This window comes from Saimiri boliviensis, chromosome 1 (genome assembly GCF_048565385.1).
Source record: "Saimiri boliviensis isolate mSaiBol1 chromosome 1, mSaiBol1.pri, whole genome shotgun sequence".
Lineage (NCBI taxonomy): Eukaryota > Metazoa > Chordata > Mammalia > Primates > Cebidae > Saimiri > Saimiri boliviensis.
Genome location: NC_133449.1, coordinates 137,175,189 through 137,198,257, shown reverse-complemented (window position 1 = coordinate 137,198,257; position 23,069 = coordinate 137,175,189). Strand labels below are relative to the sequence as shown.

Sequence of the window (23,069 nt, the reverse complement as noted above, 5' to 3'; positions counted from 1 at the left end):
GTTGGAGCGGGGTAAGAAAAGCAACAGCTTTACTTATGTTTCTGATGAGACTAGCCCTTGGTCTGCTTTGGAAAATGGGCTGTGTAACTTGGCCAAAATAGTCAAATGCGTAACTGTTTGTGTGTGAACTGATAACTGGGCTTATTTTGCCTCTTTTAGCTCTGGAAAGGCTGAGTGCAAAATAGAAATGCTCACAGCAGTGATCTCTTTTTCTTCCTTTAGTGTGCTGAAAAGGTATCAGGAGGGATCATCTATAAAACTAGTTAGTAGACTATAAGTTTAATGTACAATGGTCATGAAACAGATCTGTCATACTTGAGACCATGTTCCGGAGAGTATTTTGTCTTAGGAAGTGTGGAAAGAGTATGGGCTTCTGGCTGAGGAGGGTTTTGGTTCAGATGCTGAATTCTGCTGCCTGCCTTCTCCGTGGCCTTGGTCAACATCCTGACGTCTTGGGTCCTTGCCCGCCTTTGCTGTGACACCAGATGCTGCCTGCCTCGGGCAGTTATTGCAAGTACTGAAGACAGGAAGGCCTGGAAGGGACTCGGAAGCATTTCTGTCACATCACAGGAACTCAGTAAATGCCAGCTAGTATTACTATTACTGTGATGATTTTATTACTGCTATTGATATTATAGTTAATATTATAATTATTCATTTTTGCCTTATAAAAGTCACTTCTTATGATATGTTTTTCCTACTGTTTGGTGAACATTGCCCACGGTACCAAGTGTATACTTTTAATTTTTTTGAGACTGAGTTTCGCTGTTGTCCCCCAGGTTGGAGTGCGATGGCGCAGTCTCGGCTCACCACAACCTCAGCCTCCCGGGTTCAAGCGATGCTTCTGCCTCAACCTCCTTAGTAACTGGGATTACAGGTGTGTGCCACTATGCTGGCTAATTCTGTGTTTTTAGTAGTAATGGGATTTCTCCATGTTGGCCAGGCTGGTCTCGAACTCCTGACCTCAGGTGCTCTGCCGGCTTCCGCCTTCCAGAGTGTTGGGATTATAGGTGTGAGCCACAGCGCCAGGCCAACGTTATTTATTTTTGAGATAGAGTCTCGCTTCGTCACCCAGGCTAGAGTGCAGTGGCATGGTTGCGGCTCACTGTGACGTCATTCTCCTGCCTCAGCCTCCCGTGTAGGTGGGCTTGCAGGCATGTGCCACTATACCTGGCTAATGTTTGTATTCTTAGTAGAGACAGAGTTTTGCCATGTTGACCAGACTGACTTGAACTTCCGACCTCAATTGGTCCACCGACGTTGGCCTCCCAAAGTGCTGGGATGACGGGTGTGAGCCACTGCCAAGTGTATACTTACTTTAGGTGTATTAGGAGAGGTCATGATGGCAGGATGTCTTATTTACACTTCTCTGTACAATGTCCAGTCACGTCCAGTCCAGTTCCTTGCAAAGGTAAGGTTTTTAGAAATGTTTGAGTTAGTTTCTGTTTTCTGAACCAAACAGCCAGAGTATTTGATCTTACAAAAATCCTGGCTTTAGTTTAAGTTTGCTGTGTAGCCTTGGAAGAGACCCTGGGCAGTTGGATTTTCAAGAATGACAGAGGAAACTAGATCTATAACTCTGTACATTTACTCAGATGCCAATAAAAATGGCAATATTTTAATACTGTAATAAGAACTTTTTTCTTAAGCATTTGCTGTAAATTAGTAAATCTGTATAAATCAATTTATTTCATCATCATGTAGAAATTCTTCATCATGTAGAAGTTCGAGAAAATTGTCCTCCTTTTACAGACAAGGAAACTGAAGTTTAGAGGTGCTGAGTGAACTGTCTTAGATCACTGAGCTAGTTAGCGGTGTGGATGGAATTGAATCCCTATTTGTCAGTGGTGAAAGTGTATCTGTAATGATTCACCTGCATGTATGTAGGTATCTGCTTGCATGCATGCCTCCCCTGACACTCCACTGTTCCGAAAAGTAACGATTACAAGTTAAAAATTAATGGGAGGTGGAAGGAAATGCAGAAATGGACATTTACTTAAGAAAGAAAGAAGAAACCAGGCAGGAATGCATTTCACAAACCTATAGAGCTGCTACTGGAGAGTGGATGGAGGCGTTATGGAGGAAGGGAAGCTGTGTTCTAAGCTACTAGCGGCCAGGGAAAGCAGCAGAAACTATTACTTATATTTATTGTTATTTGAATCTGAGTCTCCTTCTGTCACCCAGGCTGGATTGCGGTGGTGCAGTCTCTACTTTCTTCAATGTCCACCTTCTGTGTGTAAGTGATCCTCGTGCCTCAGCCTCCTTGCCAAATGGCTGGGATTACAGGCACACACCACTACGCCTGGCTAACTTGCATTTTTAGTGGAGACAGGGTTTCACCATGCTGGCCAGGCTGGTCTTGAACTCGTGACCTCAAGTGATGCACCTGCCTCGGCCTCTCAATATGCTGGGACTGCAGCCATGAGCCACTGCTTCTGGCCTAAAATCTGTTAATCACAGATGTTCTGGGACGATGGCCCTGCCCATTACTTGCCTCTAAACCATGCATTGATATATAGCTCATTCTTCTGAAGCTGACCAAAGGACCACGATAATTCATAATGAGGGGGTGAAAGTCCTCAGGATGAGCGAAACAGAAAGGCAGAAATTAATAAAACTATGTATTAGTTATCTATCACCGTGTAACACGTTACCCTGATATTTAGCAGGTTAATATAATGCATATTATTTTCCAGTCTCTGTAGATTAGGAGCCAGGCATGGCTTAGCTGGACCATCTGCTTTAGGGTGTCACATGCTGCAGTCAAGGTGTCCACGGGGCTGAAGTCATCTTCTTACCAACAAAGCTGGTGCCCCAAAAGATGGGATCTTTCCCTGTTGGGTGCCGTGAAGCCAACACAAAACTGGAAGTGGGTGTCAGGCAGTACAGGGTTTATTCATGGGCCGTGGAGTTGAGAAGCAAGCGGAATGACTCGTAAATCAGCTTCTCCACTAGTGACGGGTGTGGAGGTTAAAATACAGAGGTTGGTTCTTGTTGTTGTGTTGTTGCTGCTGTTGTTGTTGTTTTGAGATGGAGTTTCGCTCTTGTTGCCTGGGCTGGAGTGCAATGGGTCAATCTCAACTCAATGCAAACTCCGTCTGCTGGGTTTAAAGCGATTCTTCTGCCTCAGCCTCCTGAGTAGCTGGGATTACAGGCAGGCGCCACCATGTTGGGCTAATTTTGTATTTTTAGTAGAGATGGGGTTTGGAATGCCAGACCTCAGGTGAGCCACCTGTCTTGGCCTCCCAAAGTGCTGGGATTACAGATGTGAGGCACCCGGCTGTTTTTTTTTTTTTTTTTTAAATGAAGCATCTGGATGTTAAATCCAAGGGGAGGAATCATCTTGTCTCTTCTAGAAACGGACGGTGAACCTCCTGGTACCAGAGTCCTGCCTTCCTTTTCATCCTTTTATGGCTTCTTATCATTGTCATGGTGACTGTCAACTCTGATGGCACTGGTAGGAGTGCCATTTAGCATGGAAATGAGAGTATAATGAAGCCTGAGTCCTTTTGAAGTCCTTTGGTCATCTCTCTTGGTTCTAAGCAATCTCAGCTGCTCTGATTACAGAGGGAACTTTTTCTCACAGGTGTCCTGTTTCATAAAGATAAGCAGAGTTAGGGCAGGGTAGAAATTGAGCTATGTCACCTAGGCATTGTACCAGATAAAAAGCTCAAGGCTCAAGGGCAAAGAGCCACTTCCAAGCCCAGGTGGTTGTTGGCAGGACTGAATCCTCACGGCCCAGTGGATTCCTTCCTTTGCTTCATGGTGTCTGGTTTTTTGCTACTTAGGGATCTCCATCATGATTGCTGGCTTTATCAAAGCATGGAAGCCGAGAAAGAAATAGAATCCACTGGCAAAAAGTAAGTCACAGTTCTTTGTTACGTAATCACAGAAGTGACATCTCATGGCTTTTGCCATATTCTTTCTGTTAGAAGGAAATCGCTGAGTCTGATCCGTGTTTGAGGGGAAGGGATTTCACGGTGGTATGAATACAGAGAGGCAGGGGTCATCAGGGCCAGCAACCACATTCCACAACTTGAGTTCTGTTTGGGATTTTCTTGCCTTTTGGGGACCCTGCTATGTGCTGGTAGATTTACTCACAGGACTCGATGACTTGTCTTGGCCTGCCTGAAGCCAGAGCATTTATTCGGGGTAATTTTGTCTTTTCTTTGTGCTTCTCCTGGTTGCTTCCTTCTGTCATCCTTCTTATCTTCTCTCTTTCTAGGCTGAGAGAGACACCAAATGCACCCATTTAAAATACACATATATATTTATGCATTTCTGCTTCACGATGGGAGATAAGATTTAGTCCTTTAATAAGAAAGCTTATGAAAAGAATAAACAAACGTGTGGATGTTTCCTAAAGTCAAGTATTTGTTTTCCTGCTGCTTTAGTAGAAGGGGCCCGTGTTAGTCCATGGCCCAAATCATCTTTCTAAAGAAACGGGTACTGCAGAATTTGGATTTCCATTTCAAAAAGTAGCCTGAAATCCTGAACTTTTTTTTTAAGCCATAAAAGCTAGATAAGGCTGGTCAGTCATTTCAAAGCCTGTGTAGAATATCTAGACTAGATGTAATCATAGGATATGTTGTTTTTGTTAAGATTTTTTTTTTTTTTTAAGCAGGAAGTTAAAAAAGAAAAATAACCCCCTTTTACTTTGGTGCTTTTAGAAAATATGGTGGAGACTGATTTCGAACGCTAAAGTTTGGTTTTCGTGTTATGAAGCCAACCATGTTAAAATGTATAATAAAATATCTAATTTAGCAATAAAATATCAAATTTGCCCCATGAAATATCAAGCTCTTTTACTGAGCTGGACTTTCTGTTTCTTCACATGCCACCTTGTATGGAATTTGACCCTCTTTACACATTGCATCCTTGAGTTTCATATGCTGGGGCCTCTCTAATCATTTACATTTTGAAAAAAGAAAGTGAAATATTCTTTAAGAAGCCAAAGTAATCCACGAGAATGTATGGTGTTTGTTCAGCTGGATACCTTATTTATTTGAAGTACTGAGGGAGAAATCTCTTCTGACTGCTCAAAAAAGGGAAGAATAAACAGTCACAGTGTCCAAGTAACCTGAGCTAGAAAGTTCCTTCTTTCAGAGAAAAGCTATAAAAAGTATATTTGCTAGATCCAAAAAAAATACTGTATATCAACTACCGAGACCTGCATAATGTTTTCTTAGTATTCTCACTCTTTAAAAGCGAAAAGCAAACCTGTAAAATTGGGGAACTTAAACTTTTTTTGATATTTTAATATTTCTAGGCAGGTGAACATGGTAAGTGTGTTTTTTTTTGTGTTAGAATTTAACATCTCTTGGTGGCTTTTGTGTGTGCTGTGTGTATCATTTGTCTCTGTGAGTGCTCTATAATCATCAAAGACCAAGTAGTGAAATTCTCATGACTGAAGTCTAAAACATTAATCCAGAGCAGATTTCCTCTAAAAAAGATACTGAGAAGATGTTTAAAAGAAAGAAATTATAACACATTTTGAAAGAATTAGATTCTAAAATATACGCAATAATGAAAACGATAAAGTTTTATTCAGCTTTTTGTTCTTTCTATTTGAAGCACTACGAACGAGCTGGTGTATTTCTTATGTCTGAAAAGTAGAAGGATATATTGGATGCCTTTATCCCTAACCTGGAAAAGTCTTTCTTGGACTTCAGTTTGCTTTCCCCATGTACTTAAGCTTGTTTATTGCATCTTCCAATGTCACCTTCTCATTGCCTGCTAGAGGCTCTGTTGGGTTCTTATTTGAACCCAGAGTAGAGGCTGATTTTATCCAAAGCCAACTTTTTTTTTTTTTTTAAATTAGAAGTTTAATTCACCTTTACCAAGTCCTCCTGACCGTGGCTATGTCGCCATGTTAGTCTGTAATAGGAAGATTTGAAATGTCTTCGATAACACCATAGGAGGGTCGCTGTGAATTTTCACTGAATGAGTATACAGTCTGCGAGGCTGGAAGATAAAGGCAGTCAGTAATAAAAACAACTCAGGTTTTGTAGGACTCACTTTGGTCAGGCTCTGTTCCAAGTGTCTTTCGTGTGTCACACTCGTTGATTTTCCACAGCCCACTACAACGTGGCGAGGTGGGAGGGAACTGGGAAGAGGCTGTTTAGCTCGGCTGGGTTGGAGAAGAGTGCAATGCGAGGTGGCCGAAGGGCCCTGCTCGGGATTTTGAAGTGGAAGAAATCAGCCCGGAGTGAATCCCAGCCCTTCTTTTTAGTGAGCTGTTGGCCAGCCACATGACCTATTTGGGCTTTGAATTTGCTTTTTCACTGTAAAACGGGGAAAGTGATTCCCATATATTTGGGTCATTGGTGGGGAGTGTGTAAAACACAGTGTAATCTTTTGATGTGTAGTCGATACTCAAGAAATGCCAGTCTTCTTTGTGTGCTTCCAGTTAATAGGAATTTTACTGACACCTTACTGATTTGTGAGGACACACAGACAGCTATTGCGAAAGATATTACTGATGATCTGACCCCCACACATATGGAGTTAACGACACTGAAGGTGAGAAACACCTTTTAACTCTTCATTCCAAAGAGGATCCTTGAGGAACCACCATGATTCCTTTCATTTGATCATGAAATTATAACTATTCTTGGAGCCCGTAGTTCGACAGTGGCCTTTTTCAGGCCATATGAATGCAGTGGTTAGCATATCAACTTCCTTCAGATTTTATATTCACCTTGTTCTCTGCATGTTCTTTAAGTCATCTTAGATCCCTTGTTTGGAAGCAGGTCAAATTGGAATTAATAAAATGATTTATGTTAAAGTACCGGCATATCCCACAGAATCTCTTCATTCCATGCCAAAAGTAACTTTATCTTGAGCTGTACTTTGGACATGTTTCTGGATTGTCCATGCTCAATGAAAGAGAGTTCAACACTCTTTGAACAAATGGATATTTGAAAATCATCCTGTCTTCAGAGTTTTAGAAAGTTTTTTTTCGGTGTTTTACTGTCATATGATTCACATACTAGTTATTGATTGCTGTCATGCAATCTGCCAGCAGCCCAGATGGCAGATTGTGTAATTAGATACATATGTGTTCGTGTGTGTGTGTATACATATAATCACAGTTCAAGGACCTAGTAAATCTTCCTTCCTTCCTTCCTTCCTTCCTTCCTTCCTTCCTTCCTTCCTTCCTTCATTTCTCTTCCTTTCCTTTCCTTTTTTTTTTTTTTTTTTTAAATTTTTGGAGGCAGAGTTTTACTGTGGCCTAGGCTGGAGTGCAATGGCGTGATTTCTATTCACCTCTATGTCCACCCCCCAGGTTCAAGACATTCTCCTACCTCAGCCTCCTGAGTTGCTGGGACTACTGGTGTGCATTACCACGACCAGCTAATTTTTGTGGTTTTAGTGGAGATGGGGTTTTACCATGTTGGCCAGGCTGGTTTTGAACCTCTGACCTCAAGTTGCCCGCCCAAGGTGGCCTCCCAAAGTGCTGCAATTACAGGCATGAGCCACCGTGCCTGGCCCTAATAAATACATATTTATTTCTTTTGGCCTTTTTCTGTTTCTCTACTGTTCCCTTTCCCCTATGGATGCTATTATTGTCTAGTGAGCTGTTTGTATCTTTTTATTTTTTTGGAGACAGAGTCTTGCTCTTTCACCCAGGCTGGAGTACAGTGGCAAGATTACGGCGCCTCATGAGCCTCGACCTTCCAGGCCCAAGTGATCCTCTTGTCTCAACCTCCGGAGTAGCTGGGATTACAGCTGAGACGAGGTTTCACTATCTTGGCCCGGCTAGAGCTGTTTATATCTTAAATGTGTCTTTGTGAAACATTTATTTATCAGCCCTGCATGGTGGCTCATGCCTGTAATCCCATCACTTTGGGAGACTGAGGTGGGAGGGTTACCCTAAGGTCAGGAGTTTGAGAACCGACTGGCTAGTATGGTGAGACACTGTCTCTACTAAAAATACAGGAATTAGCTGGGTGTGGTGGCGGGTGCCTGTAATCCCAGCTGCTCCGGAGGCTGAGGCGGGAGAATCGCTTGAACCTGAGAGGGAGCAGTTGCGGTGAGCCGAGATTGTGCCACAAACCTCCAGCCTGGGTGAATGAGCAAGACTACGTCTCAAAAATAGATATATGTATTTCTTACTTAGTTCATTGAATATGGTTTATAAAGACAACAGGAGCTAGTGATAGCAATGCAAATGGACACTTGTAGACAGTAGGGACTCGATACCTGGGTTTGTTTAGGTTATTCCGTGTAGACAGGCATGTGTAAGTTAGAACATCTATCTAGAATAGGGAGAGAGAGAACCAGACACTTCAGCCCTGCTATTTTCATCGTGAAGATTTTTTTTAACTCTGTTTATGAATAAAACATTTTAATCAGTGCTGTATCAACACTGATCAATTTTTTTCATGGAGGTATATAATACGGGGTGAATTCCATTTAGTCAATTAAATAGTTTGATTCAGTTTTTAAACAGCACAAAGATAGTTAAGCTTTTCTTTTATTGAAATCCTTTTTGCCAAAACCATTATATATATAATATATATAATATAAAATATACACATTTTATAGTGATGATTTCATGTATCTGTTTTCTATACATGCCAAATTTTATAGCTTTTTGCATTGTGAGTTTCCTTTTTCATCGATTATTTCCACCATGTCTAACCTTTGGATTGGGCAAATCTGGATTTCACCATATCTAGTTTTTGGTGTCATTAAGTTTTTGTGATGGTGTGAATTTTTGTGATGGTGTGATTTCTTGTGATGGTGTGATTTCAATGATAAATTTATGTCATTAGTTTAGTGAAAGGTCAGTATTTATTTATATTCTAATACCCAAGAAATTCCCCAGTAAGCCTCCTCCAGTATTCTAGAGTTTCTCATTTTTCCTGGGTTGGTCTTTGAGCATGCTATGAATCTAATTGTTCCCCAAACTCTCAACTATTGTGGATGACTTTGGAAACGTTGCTTTCTCTAGGCTGTGGCAGGGCAAACTCTGACGGACAGATCAGGATGTTGTATGTTGCTCTAAAACAGCCTTCACACTTTTCTGGACCACTACTATAGTTTTTATGTTGCAACCCAGTGCATTTATACTTAGGTATATATATGTGTGTGTGTGTGTGTGTGTGTGTGTGTGTGTGTGTGTGTGTATTATATGCGTGTGTGTGATTTTTGTCTGAAATAAAAGTTTCACAAAATGATATTTTTACCTATGGGGAGTGTCTTCTGCTGCTTTGTTCTGTTGGTTGTTTTTTTTTGTTCTTTGGTTTTTTTTGAGACACAGTTTTGCTCTTATTGCCCAGGCCTAGAGTACAATGTCTCCATCTCAGCTCACTGCAACCTCCACCTCTCAGGTTCAAGTGATTCTCCTGTCTCTGCCTCCGGAGTAGCTGGGATTACCGGCACCCACAGACACCCACAACCATGCCTGGCTGATTTTTATATTTTTAGTAGAGATGGGGTTTCACCCTGTTGGCCAGGCTGGTCTCAAACTCCTAACCTCCGGTAGTCTACCTGCCTCAGCTTCCCGTAGTGCTGGGATTACAGGTGTAAGCCATGGTACCTGGCTGGTTGTGTGTGTGTGTGTGTGTGTGTGTGTGTGTGTGTGTGTGTGTGTCTTTTTAAGTGCCAGTGATGACCGAGTTTCACCACCCGTTATTTGTTTCACCACCCCACTAGATCACAGTCTGTCCTTTGACAGTCACTGCCACAATACTGTTTGATCTGCTACCTCTGATAAACGTTCATTGAGTGCCCAACATGCCAGGTGGTGTTCTCCTGGCTGTCTGGTGCCTGCGTTAAATGGATGGAGAAGGAATGTGAAAGGGAGGTGAGATGCGTCGTGCTGGGGATGCATCGCTCTTCTGTCTTGACGGTAGATAGAAGAGTAGTCAGACAAAGTTGCTGAACATAGATAGCGTCTTTACTGAGACTTGAAAGATATGTCGAAGGCAAACATACAGACACAAACAAGAGAGGATTGTAGGCACCCTTTGCAGCTGTGGCCGGGATGGGACTAAAACAATGAACAAAATTAAGGGGGTGTTACAAACCTCAGTAATGAAGATAAATGATATTTTAATGCAATGTTTAAAAAAAAATCAAGGCAGGGTGTGGTCGCTTATGCCTGTAATCCCAGCACTTTGGGAGGCCGTGGTGGGCAGATCACCTGAGGCCAGCAGTTCGAGACCAGCCTGGCCAAAATGTTTTTGTGTTTTTCTCTACTAAAAACACAAAAATTAGCTGAGTATGATGGCGCACACTTGTAGGCGCAGCTGCTAGGGGTGCTGAGGCAGGAGAATTGCTTGAACCTGGGAGGAAGCGGCTGCAGTCAGCCGAGATAGCGCCACTGCATTCCAGTCTGGGTGACAGAGGGAGACTCCAACTCAAAAAAAAAAAAAAAAAAAAAAAAAAAAAAAAAAATCAAAATGAATGTAAAAAAGATAAAATTTCAAAATTTAAATCAAGACAAATTCAGTATTATAGCAAAGGCTCAAGTAATGAATGTGAATTTGTAGTGATCCGTCCCTCAAAGAAATGAAGGTTAAAAAAAGGCCACCAAGGACCTTACATTAAAGTTGTTGATGGTAAAAGTGACAGTGATGATGAGATTTTAAAAAGTAACATTTATGTTCACATTATTTTAACTAGTATTTGTTTTAACATTATTTTGATCTGCTGTACACTTCAGGGAGTAGGCACACTCTCAGACCGGCAGTTGCTATAGAACAGACCTATGTCGTGGACCTTGTCTGTTTCTCATGCTGATTCTTTGAGAGCAGCATTCTCTGTTACTACCGAAGGAGTTTAGATGGAATCCTTCATGTGGACAAGGCTTTGGAGCGGGATTCAAGCCCCTTCCAGTTGACCAAAGTGCCCGAGCTGTATATCCCTGCCACCCACAGCCTCTGTTGGCTCTAGGTTGTATCTGGGCTTCAAATTGTTGTTTTTATAGCAGCAAGACAGTGAGTCAAGAAGAGGGAGACATTTTTAACATAGACACCAAAACAGACGCTGGAAGAATTGACAGTTGAGAAATGTCACGAGTGTCTGTGAATGGTTTTGTGGGCTAGGAGGCAAGAGAAAAAACAGGCTGAATGTTTCACAGGTAGAAGTAGAAACAGACTTTTAAAATAAATTTTAATTTTTTTATTTCAATAGGTTTTCGAGGGAACAGGCGATGTTTGGTCACATGAGTAAGTTCTTTAGCGACGATTGCTGAGATTTTGGTGCACCCATCACCCAAGCACTGTACGCTATACTCAGTTTGGAGTCTTTTATCCCACACCCCCTTCACACCCTTTCCTCAAGTCCCTGAAGTCCGTGGTATCATTCTTATGTCTCTGCATCCTCAGAGCTTAGCTCCCACTTACGGGTGAGAACATACGATGTTCGGTTTTCCATTCCTGAGTTACTTCCCGTAGAGTGATGGTCTCCAGTTCTATTCAGGTTGCTGTGAATGCCGTTACTGTGTTCATTTTATATATAGATACATTTATGTGCATATGTTATGTTTTATATATACGCAAATGTACACACACCATGTTTTATACACACACACCATGTTGATATATACATAGTTTATATAAAGAGCTTATATATATATATAATGTGTGTGTGTATAAATATATATGTATATATATTTATATATGTCTGTGTGTATAAATATATATATGTGTATATATATGTATACACATATTGTGGAATATATACGCCATGGAATATATATATATATATATTCCATGTATATGTATTTATATATATATACATGGAGAATATATATATACATGGTGTATATATATGTATGTATACACAGGCACACACACACCACGGTTTCTTTATCCTCTTATTGATTGATGGGCATCTGGGCTGGTTCCATGTTTTTGTAGTTGCAAATTGCTCTGCTATAAACATGCGTGTGCTGCTATATTTTTGTATAATGACTTCCAGAAACAAACTTCTGATGTGTGAACTGAATATGGGAGCTAAGTGGCCAGGAATACATATGGGATATCTAAATTTGTGGATGAATTTGTTGAGATGTACATATATGCGTGTGTGCATAAACAGAAAAGCAATAGAAAATACTTGACATTTAAGTTTTACTTAGCACTTAACAAAATATTTTATCTCTTTTTCGTTTGTCCTCTTAAGTCGTAGCTTTAAATTCCTGTCCCAGGGATATCTGATAGAGCTAATATAAAACAGTATTTTAACATAATTTGAAGTATTTTTTTCTTCTGATGGGTACGTAGTTCATTTTTATAAATAACAGAAAAAACTGTGAATTTGCAGCGTCTCTGAAACATCCTGATACGTGTTTTCATTGATGACACGTAACTAAAGATGTAAGACGGATGCTAAGAACAGTAGGTAGAATATCCGCACGTATCACTTTCATAATAGGTGTAAAAATTATCATGCCCATTCATTATTTAAAGAGCTGTGGCCTTTTCGTGAATACCAGCATTAACAAACCATGTTAACATGATTTAAAATATGTAATGAAATTTGCAATGCATCTGATGACGGAACTATCAAATTAGAGCTCGTGGCATTGATGATCGACCTTAGAAAGACTTACTTGCATTGCTTGAAGAGGGAACATCCACATCCCCTTGTGGGCTGGCAGCATTTTTGCTAACACTGCCTTAAACAATGCTACTGGCAGGATGGTTTATTTAATGCTGAAATGTCACACAGTTTGTGCCCACCCTACGATTTGAATCTGCTGTGCATTTAAGGGAGTTGGCAATATTCAGACTGAATGGTAACATTCCCTCTGATGGTGTCTGTGTCTTCACCCTTTTTGGTTGTGTTTCTGTTGTCTTCATCAGCAGACCTTTCAGGAACCTTCCTCGGATCTCAGGTAACAGTTCTTCTGGAACAAGATTATCCAGAGATAGCAAAGCTATCTCCTGCAAATATGCCAGTGTACAACTTTAAAACAGCAAAAAGCCTTTTCATTCCGTTCAGATTTGCTACTTGTTTTCTTGGTTCTTTCAAAGTAATGATTAAGTACAGGTCTTTGGATAGAGAGCTGCACCAGGCTTCGTGACTTGCATGTATATCCCGAGCCTATGAAGGTGAATTTCACAGCGTTGGTAGGTGGAAATAGAAAAACTCTTTAATATTTTTTTGTTCACCAATTTTTTGCTCCCCCAAATGCTAAGCTTTCTTTGGGGAAATCTTAGTAGCCATTTTTTTAAGACTCTACATTTACAACATTTGTGGGTGCCACAGAGGACACACATGGAAATAACATGAACTGGCTGGGTTTGGTAGTTCATGCCTGTAATCCCAGCACTTTGGGAGGCTGAGGCCAGTGGATCACCTGAGGTCAGAAGTTTGAGACCAGCCTGGCCAACATGTTAAAACCCCGTCTCTACTAAAAATAAAAAAAAATTGACCAGGCGTGGTGTCTGGCGCCTGTAATCTCAGCTACTCAGAAAGCTGAGGCAGGAGAATCGTTTGAACCCAGGAGGCAGAGGTTGCAGTGAGACATGATTGCGCCACTGCACTCCAGCCTGAGCGACAGAGCAAGACTCCCTCTGAAAGAAAAAAAAAAAAAGAGAAAATCACATGAACTTAGCAGTTTTCGCTGGGCTTAGTAACTTGCTTAACTTCTCATGCTGGAGTTTATATCCCCTTGTTTCTCGATGAGAAATCTCTCAGACATGAGGATGCATTCGTGGTTTTGCCGAACTTGCCTTACAGACTGTTTTATTATGTATTCTGCCCTCTTCTATTCTCTGCCAGTTAATTAATTGTTTAATTGGTATAGCTTTTTTTGAGACAGGGTCGCACTCTGTTTTCCAGGCCAGAGTGCAGTGGCATGATCACAGCTCACTGCAGCCTTCACGTCCTGGGCTCAAGCGATCCTCCCGCCTCAGCCTCCCAAGTAGCTGGGACTACAGGCATGTGCCTCCATGCTTGGCTAATGTTTTTGATTTTTTTGTAGAGTGAAGGTATCCTTATGTTGCCCAGGCTGGTCTCGAACTCTTGTGCTCAAGACATTCTCCTGCCTCAACCTCACAAGGTGTGGGGATTATAGATACGAGCCAGCAGGCTGGGCCATTGGTATACCATTTTTTCTCTTAAACATTCATTTATTTCTTATCTCAGATTTATAGCATGAATGGTCATTTTAAATTATAATTTTATAGCACACAGAAGTAAAAGGAATATAAATTAACTTTTTAGCATTAATATTAGGGAAGACAATCTGACATTTAAAAATATATGTGTCTATATGTGTATACATACACAGAAGTACATCTAGACATGCATACAAGTTCTAGTGGTTGCTGACACGTGGCACCATGTTTTATCTATGTGTGTTGGGGATGGAATTAGCTTGTAGGCGTTGGGAAAGGGGACGGGGTGTGTGGGATGATTAGTATATCCTTATTTGCCTTAGGAGGGAAAAAGTCTTGCATTTCCAACAATACTCATTCTCTGTGTCACCTCAGCATTTAATTTACTTCCCTTACACGACTACTTGAAGTTGTCCCAGGCTAGCTGGTCCTATTAATTACAACCTAGAGGGATTATATTAGTAAACTAATAGATTACAGTATCTAAATGGAAGCCAGCAGATGACTTGGGAAGACCTGATTCACAAGGGCCCTGCGTGGGAAGATTAAATGAATCTTCCTTTAGCTTTCTCAGGTGGCCACAGTTTCCTATAACCTTAGAGATTATCTGGGCCACAGCTATTAATTTAGAGATTAAGAAGCCGAACCCCAAAAGGTTAAGAGACAGTTGTAAGTTCACATTGAAAGAGTTGTGTAATGCCCTTTTCACCAGGCTCCAGGAAATTAATGTTTTAAGGGACACGGGATTGCCAGCATTTTAAATAAATGCCTTTCTTGCATAACTAACTGGATATTTCCAAGTGGCCTTCAATTGGAGCGTGATTTCATCTTTCTTCCGGAGAAGTAGCTTTTCTTCTTCCTTCTGTCCATTTTCTTCCGTCCTCAACTATCAAGGTCATGTGGTATCTGCCATTTGACATGTTCTTGCTTCATGTTTTTCTTCAACTCTGTGCACATGAGTATTTGTGGTATACGGCTTAATTGTAAGCGATCAGGCATCATTGGCTTTTCATGAGGCAAAATTTACTTTCTGCAATTGCGTGCGCCATTATTAAAGATTGCTGATGTTTGCCGATGGATATTCTTGGAAATCATCTTCTGGTTTAAATGCAGTTAAGTATTTAAAAATAATACCAGTGGCATGTTTGCATTTACAGTCAGCCTGAAGGGCTGCTTGATGCTGCAAATGAAAGATTGCAAGACTAGATGTTATTTTAATTTTTTTTTTTGAGACACGGTCTCAGTCTGTCACCCCACCTGGAGTGCAGTGGCCCGGTCATGACTCACTGCATCCTTGACCGCTCTGGATCAGGTGATCCTCTCGACTTAGCTTCCTGGGTAATTACAACTACAGGCACATGCCGCCACGCCCAGCTAATGTTTTGTGTTTTTTATGGAGATGAGTTTTCACCCTGTCGCCCAGGCTGGTCTTGAATTACTGGGCTCAAGCGATCCACCCACCTCGGCCTTCCAAAGTGCTGGGATTACAGGCATGAGCCACTGTACCTGAAGTCCACTGTGCTCCCTCCCTTCGCCTCTCCTCCCTTCTCCTCCCATCTTTTCCCCTCCCCTCCCCACCCCACCCTCCCCTCCGCATCCCGCCCACCCCATAGTCTCACTCTGTTGCCCAGGATGGAGGGCAGTAGTGTGATCTAGGCTCACCGCAACCTTTGCCTCCCAGATTCGAGAGATTCTTGTGCCTCAGCCTCCCAAGTAGCTGGGATTACAAGCATGCACCACTACATCCAGCTACTTGTTGTGTTCTTAGTAGAGAAGGGTTTTCGCCATGGTGGCCAGGCTGGTGTCTAAATCCTGACCTCGCCTCGGACTTGCAAAGTGCTGGGATTATAGATGCCCCGCCTGGCTGATACTTACCTTAGTTGTTTTCAATTTAATAGCCCGTCTTTCAGTCTGCTCGATGTCTTTTTCTCTCCTTTCCTCCCCGAATACTCATGTTTCCAGTGCACAGATTGTTCCATCCCTGACAGGGAACACTGTACTAGCTGTTCCGCAGCTGCCTGTTTGTTTTGTAGAACATGGGCTTGGACACAGACTCACAGCTTGGAAGAGAGAGAACTGTTGTGGCCTGTGGCAGGCATGGCCAGTGACCCGCTGTGCCCTGGCTTTTGAAGAACTAAAGAGTAGTCTTGATCACTTTTTAAACACAACATTCGATCCACGTGGCATAGCAAGGATGGGATCCATAGGACGGTGTGGTCCTTATGCAATCCTCGTGACCATAAATGCTAAATTAATGCTGCATTTCCGTTGAGTCTTTAATTTGCTTTGTTATGTGAGGACACATCACTTGCATCTCACTGCGACTTTGAAAGTGTTTTCTATGGAGAATAATGATGAAGAAATAGGCCCTCCAGATATCAGTAGGGACAGAGGTGTCACTAATCTCATTCACTAATTTCTTGCCACAGATGGAACCCCTGCTACTGTGCAAATTTCGAACTTGAAGAGTGGATACGTGACACAGTGTTGGTGGTGGTTTAAGTGTATGGCTGTTGCTGTGTTGCTTTGGAAGCTTGATGCCACAATGAAAGTGCAGAATTCCATGTTTGATTCTTTTTTTAGCTTGATAAAAATGACATGGATATGGGTTTCACTGTCGGTGACTGCCGGCTTTGACTTCGTCATGGACTTACTGTAAGTCAGAGAGCCCACCTGTGAAACCCCAGCTTCTTCTGGGTGTCCTGCATTTGACACAGGCCCTCCCAGCATTCCGAGTCACCGTCCACTGCTTTTGCACTGTCCGTTATCCAAATGAGGAACTCATCAATAAGACCAGGACAAATAGGGAGAACAACAACAACAACAAAAAAAAAAAAAAACAGAAAAAAAGAAAGAGTGTATTTACAGATGGTAAAGAAATCTGGGCATGAGAAACCCAGCCAAAGAAGCAGACTGGGTATAGGTGGGACTCCCGATCTTGTTTTATGAAAGAAATAAAGGCTGTTCAAACAGATCCCTTTTGCGGGGATCCCCACGTGAGAATGTCTAACCCGGTGATAGGCAAGGCAGCCAGGAGCTGCTGTTATTTCAGTGCAAAGCTCTTTTCAAAATCACAGCCATGCACAGCCCCCCAAACCCTTACAGGTCATGCCTGCATACCTTCCATGTGCCCCATGTAAAAATACACTGTGAGTCGATCGGACATGCCCTATGAATTATACCTTATTTATGATCCTGGAGCCCTCCCTTTTCCCGTCATGCTTTAAAATTATGGGCCGGAGCAGTTTTTAATACTCTATTTATTTTAGGGGAGGAAAATGTTTTTCTTTAACCACAACATTCATGCAATACCAACTGCTGGCAGTTTCCCCAGCATTTAAGGAAATATTGTTGTAAGACTTTTATGTTCTATACTTCAATCAGCCAGAGCCAGCAGTATCCCCATAGAAGGACCCTCAACAGACCATTTTCAGCATTTTGCTACAATTAAACTCCTCTGGTTTTAGCCCTCAGGCAATTTAGTACCTTTTTACATATGCACATTATGAACTTTTGACCAGGGTCTAGCAGTCATATATTAGAGTGCTGCTCTTGAAAGCAGGCTTAACAAGTTCCTCTGAGTATTACACTTGGAGTCAGTTGTGGAAAAGGTAATTTAAGCAACTTGCAGCGAGGCCATTCAGAATCTCAGCGATGATCCTAAATATCTCTCTCTCTCTCTCTCTCTCTCTCTCTCTCTCTTGCTCATACTCTTTTTTTTTTCCTTGTTTCCTCTGGAAGCTGGTAGCAGGAGCTTTCAAAGTCTGTGATTGATCTTTTATTCAGTAGCTAACGAGGGCTGTGATTCTATTAGCGTGCTACAAGGCAAGAGAACAGTGATTTAATGAAGTGTCTAGTGAGCCGGCCATAGATTTATCCTGTTGTCGCTAATTTGCAGTGCCGTTGCGAGCATAAAGGAAACTGCACTCACACTGCTATTAAGCAGGTATTTCCTTAGTAAATTGTTGTAAGGTCAGGTACAGTTATCTGAGCAAAAGCAAAGCCTCACCTCTTCAGTGTCTGCAAATGACAGCCGCCGTGCTGAGCGCTCACTGAAGTGGAACCGGGAGATCAGAGGTCCGTCTCCAAGTCGCCCTTAGCGGAGGCAGGAGCAGATGAACTGCCAAGTAGGAGTAATAGAGTCATAATTGGTGATTAGAACTGGAAAGGTGCAATAACATCTTAATACAAACTGGCGTATGTTATAGTTACTGTCAGTTGTAAACTCACCCCGCCGCTTGGACTAGTTACGTTTCTCTTGATTAGCTCTGAGAAACGAGGTGGAGGGCGCTGGGCCAGCCACACGGACAACATCCAAACATCCAAATCTTTGCTGCTTTCCTGGGTCTTGCCCTGTCCCTACTGTTTCCCTTGGACACCCTGTTCCCCGCCACCCCCCTGCCCCCAGAACACCCCACAGCAACCTTTCTCACCACCCTGGGAGGAGTGTGATTTCGTAAATGTCCTCTGATAGCTCCTCTTTGCAGGTGCAGTGACATTTATGCACACTGGCTTTCGGGCTCGTTGAACTTTTGTTTTATTTGCCTTTGCTTGGTGGGGGGAGGTCTTTGCATCGTGTCCGATCCCTATCCCCCTTCAATTCTGTGTTCATTGTCACAGATTTGGGTTTGCTGTGCCAGAATGAAAACACCAGTGAAAATAAGTATGTAGCCCTGGGGAACTACACACTTGAACTTAGCATGCTTCAGAAGGCGGGGGTATTTTAGGTGTGGTGCGCGCGTTGGAGGTGTCTTTGCATGTGTAGATAGGTGATGTCCATCCGTGGAAGAAGTTCTTACCCAACATTTAATGAAATGCCAGGCTGGTTAAACAGGGCAGCGCTCGAAACCCAAAGTCTCCAACTGTTAATTTACATAGACTGGAGATGTTTCCATGCCTTGTACCAAAACTTTTCTTTGAATTCATAGAAAAAGCAGCTATCTGGCATTGCCTAGATGTGCTGAGGAGCTGCATTATTGTTACACATGTAACTGGTCATTTCTGTTGTTAGGAGTAGGATGTGGCTTGTCAGAATGCCTAGCAGAGAAAAACAATATGAGATAATGAGATCCTATGCACCGACGCATCTTAGGGATCTGGCACATAGTAGGTTCTCAATAAATGTTTTTTGGTTCTGTGACTGTTAGAATCTGTTGGTTGGAACTGTCATAGGGCTCTGACTCTGCTTCATAAAACTTGAGTAATCCGAATGCTTACTTCATGCCAGGGCTGATGTGTGTTACGTTAGTTAGGCTTTATGATCAAGTAAAGAGTTTAAAGAAGTGTTTTATGATGGACTCCTGTTTGCAGATGATCACCTGGTGATTTAAAAGGGTAAATTAAACTTCCTAATGTTCTCATGTGGACCTTTGGGCCTCAGGACGAGGATGTTCAGTTTGTACTGATGGTGGAGCTGCCATTCTATTAAGGGAGTCTTTCTCCAAGGGAACAGAGATCTTAAGTTGTTGATCTGGAGATCCGAACCTAGGACAGGCAAGGCCGTGGGCTGTTTTAGAGTACAGGAAGCAGATCCGAGCCTGCCCACACTGCTGACAACTGCTCAGGGCCTGGGAAGGGCTCTGACCCGGTCACCTCAGACGGATGTGGCATGAGGAACGCTGAGACCTAAGGCGTATTGCTTAATATTGTGGACAAGGGATGCCCTGGACTGTCTATAATACTAAGTAGAATAGAAGGGAAGGATTGAGGGAGAGAGGTGGAGGGAGGCAGAAAAAGGGAGAAGAAAAGAGAGGAGAGAGATGAAAGGAGGAAGGAAGGAGGAGGAAGGGAGGGAAGGAAGCACAGAGATAGGGAGGCAGGGAGAATGGAGAGCCTGGTGAAAAGTCCATGCTCAGTCGGGCGCGGTGGCTCATGCCTGTAATCGCAGCACTTTGGGAGGCTGAGGTGGGTGGGTCACAAGGTCAGGAGTTCAAGACCAGCCTGGCCAAGATGATGAAACCCCATATCTACTAAAAATCCAAAAATGAGCCAGGCGTGATGGCGGCCGCCTGTGATTCCAGCTACTTGAGAGGCTAAGGCAAAGAATTGCTGGAACCCGGGAGGTGGAGGTTGCAGTGAGCCAAGGTCACGCCACTGCACTCCAGCCTGGGAGACAGAGTGAGACTCCATCTCAAAAAAAAAGAAAAAAGAAAGTCCATGCTCAGTTTTCAGTAGTCCACTGAAAACGCCTTGGCCAAGAGACCGAATATGAATAAGATCACAAACTACTAGAATTTATTATGTGCTTGCCATGTGCCATATTTCCTTGAATCTTCATGGTGATCCCTGAGGGGATCCCTGTTTTCTAGAGTGTAAAGGTACAGTTTAGAGGCAGTGTCAGAGCAAGTCAGTATTTGAAAACAGATCTATCTGCACTTCCCTGTTTGTAAATCCAGAGCTGCTGCTTCATTTCTTATATGACCCCGGCCACTGCAACAGTTCTTCCTGGGGAGGCCTCATTGTTCGTATTTATAAAGGGGCCCCATTCAGTCTCCTTTTTGGAGAAGCGGACACTGCAACTCTCTCTTCTGATCTGGGGACGTGTTAGACCCTCAATAAGGAAAATCCAAGAACGAAGAAATAAAAGATAGTCCTCCATTCTCATACTGCTACGAAGAAATACTGGGGACTGGGTAGTTTATAAAGAAAAAGAGATTTACTGAACTAGTCATTGCACGTGGCTGGGGAGACCTCAATCATGGCGGAAGGTGAAGGAGGAGCAAAGGCATGTCTTACGTGTCAGCAGGCAAGAGAGTGTGTGCAGGGAAACTGCCCTTTATAAAACCAGCAGATCTTGTGAGACATGCTCACTATCATAGGAACAGCACAGGCAAAACCCACAGCCATGATTCAGTTACCTCCCGCCAGGTCCCTACCATGAGACATGGGAATTATGGGAACTATAATTCAAGATGAGATTTGTGTGGAGACACAGACAAACCATATCACAGAATTATAAAAATTTCCATTTCTAAAGTGGATGTGAATAATCCAGGTTGGAAATCATACTGACTTAGAGTTACAAACCGTTCAGCCTTTCTGCCATTTCTGAATGTGGCCCTGAGGGAGGATTTGTCTTTTCCTATTTTCTTTTTTTAAAAGACGGAGTCTTGCTTTGTTGCCCAGGCTGATCTTGAACTCCTGAGCTCAAGCGATTCCCCCAACGTCGGCCTCCCGAAGTGCCGGGATTACCGGTGTGAGCCACCACACCCAACCTGGGGGAGGATTTGCTTAAAAACTGTCTGTTTTATCCCATTACCCCAAGTGAAAATGTTGGACAATGTCCCTGAATATCTTTTCACTAGCAACTCACCTGGATCCATAATCTCTGAATTTACCGTGCTTTTCAGGAATGTGTTCGTATTTTTCACCTACCAAACCTGTTTTAGTAATTTACTTACTCACAAATGCTTCTTGGTATGTAAGTTTAGGATATTTCCTTTTAATTGCCCAAGTAAATAAAACCCGTCATTAGAGGGCACCAGGATTATAATCAACTTAATTTGTAAATGTATTCTGTGTTTTATGAATTTTTCTGAATAAGTGATCTTTAGAGTCGGAATTGCATTCCGTTGGGCTTGACTTATTTTTGTATTAAAAGATGCTAACACACAAGATACAAGAGGTCACATAGCATATGATTCCGTTTATATGCAATATTCAGCATAAGCAAATTCATAAAGACAGAATACAAATTGTTGGTTTTCAGGGTTGGTGGGGTGGAGTGGGGAATGACTGTTAGTGGGTGGAAGTTTCCTTTGGGTGGCGAAAATGCTGTGGAACTCAATAGAGATGATGGTTCCACAACACTGTGAATGTCCTAAACGATACTGAATTGTACGCTTACAAATAATTTATGTTGTGTGAATTTCATCTCAATAAAAAGAGGCTAACACATAAGGAGAGAAATTTAGACACATGGGGCATATTAAGCTATTGTTGTTTTTAAAATATCCCAGCCAGGTGTGGTAGCTCATGCCTGCAATCCCAATACTTCGGGAGGCCAAGACGGGTGGATCACTTGAGGTCAGGAGTTCGGGACCAGCCTGGCCAACATGGTGAATGTGCGTCTCTACTAAAAATACGAAAATTAGCCAGGTGTGGCAGTGGATGTCTGTAATCCCAGCTACTTAGGAGGCTGAGGCAGAAGAATCACTTGAACCTGGGAGGCAGAAGTTGGAGTGAGCCAAGATCTTGCCACTGCACTCCAGCCTGGGTGACAGAGAGAGACTCTGTCTCAAAATAGTTTTTTTGTTTTTTTTCCTTTCTGCCGTGTGTATCACACAGTTTCACCATTGTAGCATGCATAGGAAATGATTGGCTTGTTAATGCCCAGGTAAAGTAAACAGGTCTCAGAGACGGAAGCCAGTCGCTGCCCTGCATGGTGTTATTCACAGAGCTGTGGGGCACCAAATGTACCTTACCTCTTGACCATGCTATTGATTAGTTATGTGTTTGCCTGTGTTATCAATAATGTATACCTTGAAAAATCTATGTGCATTATAGTCTTTGATCTGGTCATGAATTTCAAAGCCAAAGATTCCATCTTCTTCTTTTTTTTTTTTTTTTTTTTTTGAGTTTTCAAAGACGTAGATTGGAAGTAAATTTAAAACTTTCCCCCTTTATAGCAGAGGACTTTGTACTGATCACCGTCCATGTTAATTAGATACGCATGTATGTGTATGTATGATGTATATCCCCACATCCACACATAGTCTATATATACATGTATACACACATACGTATTTTAAGGAGAAAATTATAAAATGATTAGTTGAAGCTGACTGTATTCTAGAGTTGTGGAATATTTGAATACTAGACTCACTCATCTAGTAGATTAAACAGAAATTAAAGACGTTAGACTAAGACAGGATCAAAGGACCTCTTTTCATTGTTCTTTTATTGTTTATTGACTTCAAACAGACTTAGTTGAAACTGACTTTAATGTCTCTTGAATGCTCTTTTGTAAAATGACTTTGAAAGCTCGGG

At 42.2% G+C, this 23,069-nt stretch overlaps 1 protein-coding gene across 3 annotated transcripts in view; it reads left to right on the top strand.

Annotated features, from left to right (window-relative positions):
• Positions 1-23,069, top strand: part of WWOX (WW domain containing oxidoreductase) — a 1,146,684-nt gene that overhangs the window by 357,707 nt on the left and 765,908 nt on the right. The window contains exon 9 of one of the 3 annotated variants that reach the window (XM_074404815.1): positions 780-13,562. The exons of the other annotated variants lie outside the window; for them this stretch is intronic. Within the exon in view, the coding sequence (XP_074260916.1) occupies positions 780-914 (135 nt within the window). The 3' untranslated portion in view covers positions 915-13,562. Of the gene's footprint in view, positions 1-779; positions 13,563-23,069 lie in introns of those variants that run through there. 3 annotated transcript variants of the gene reach the window in all.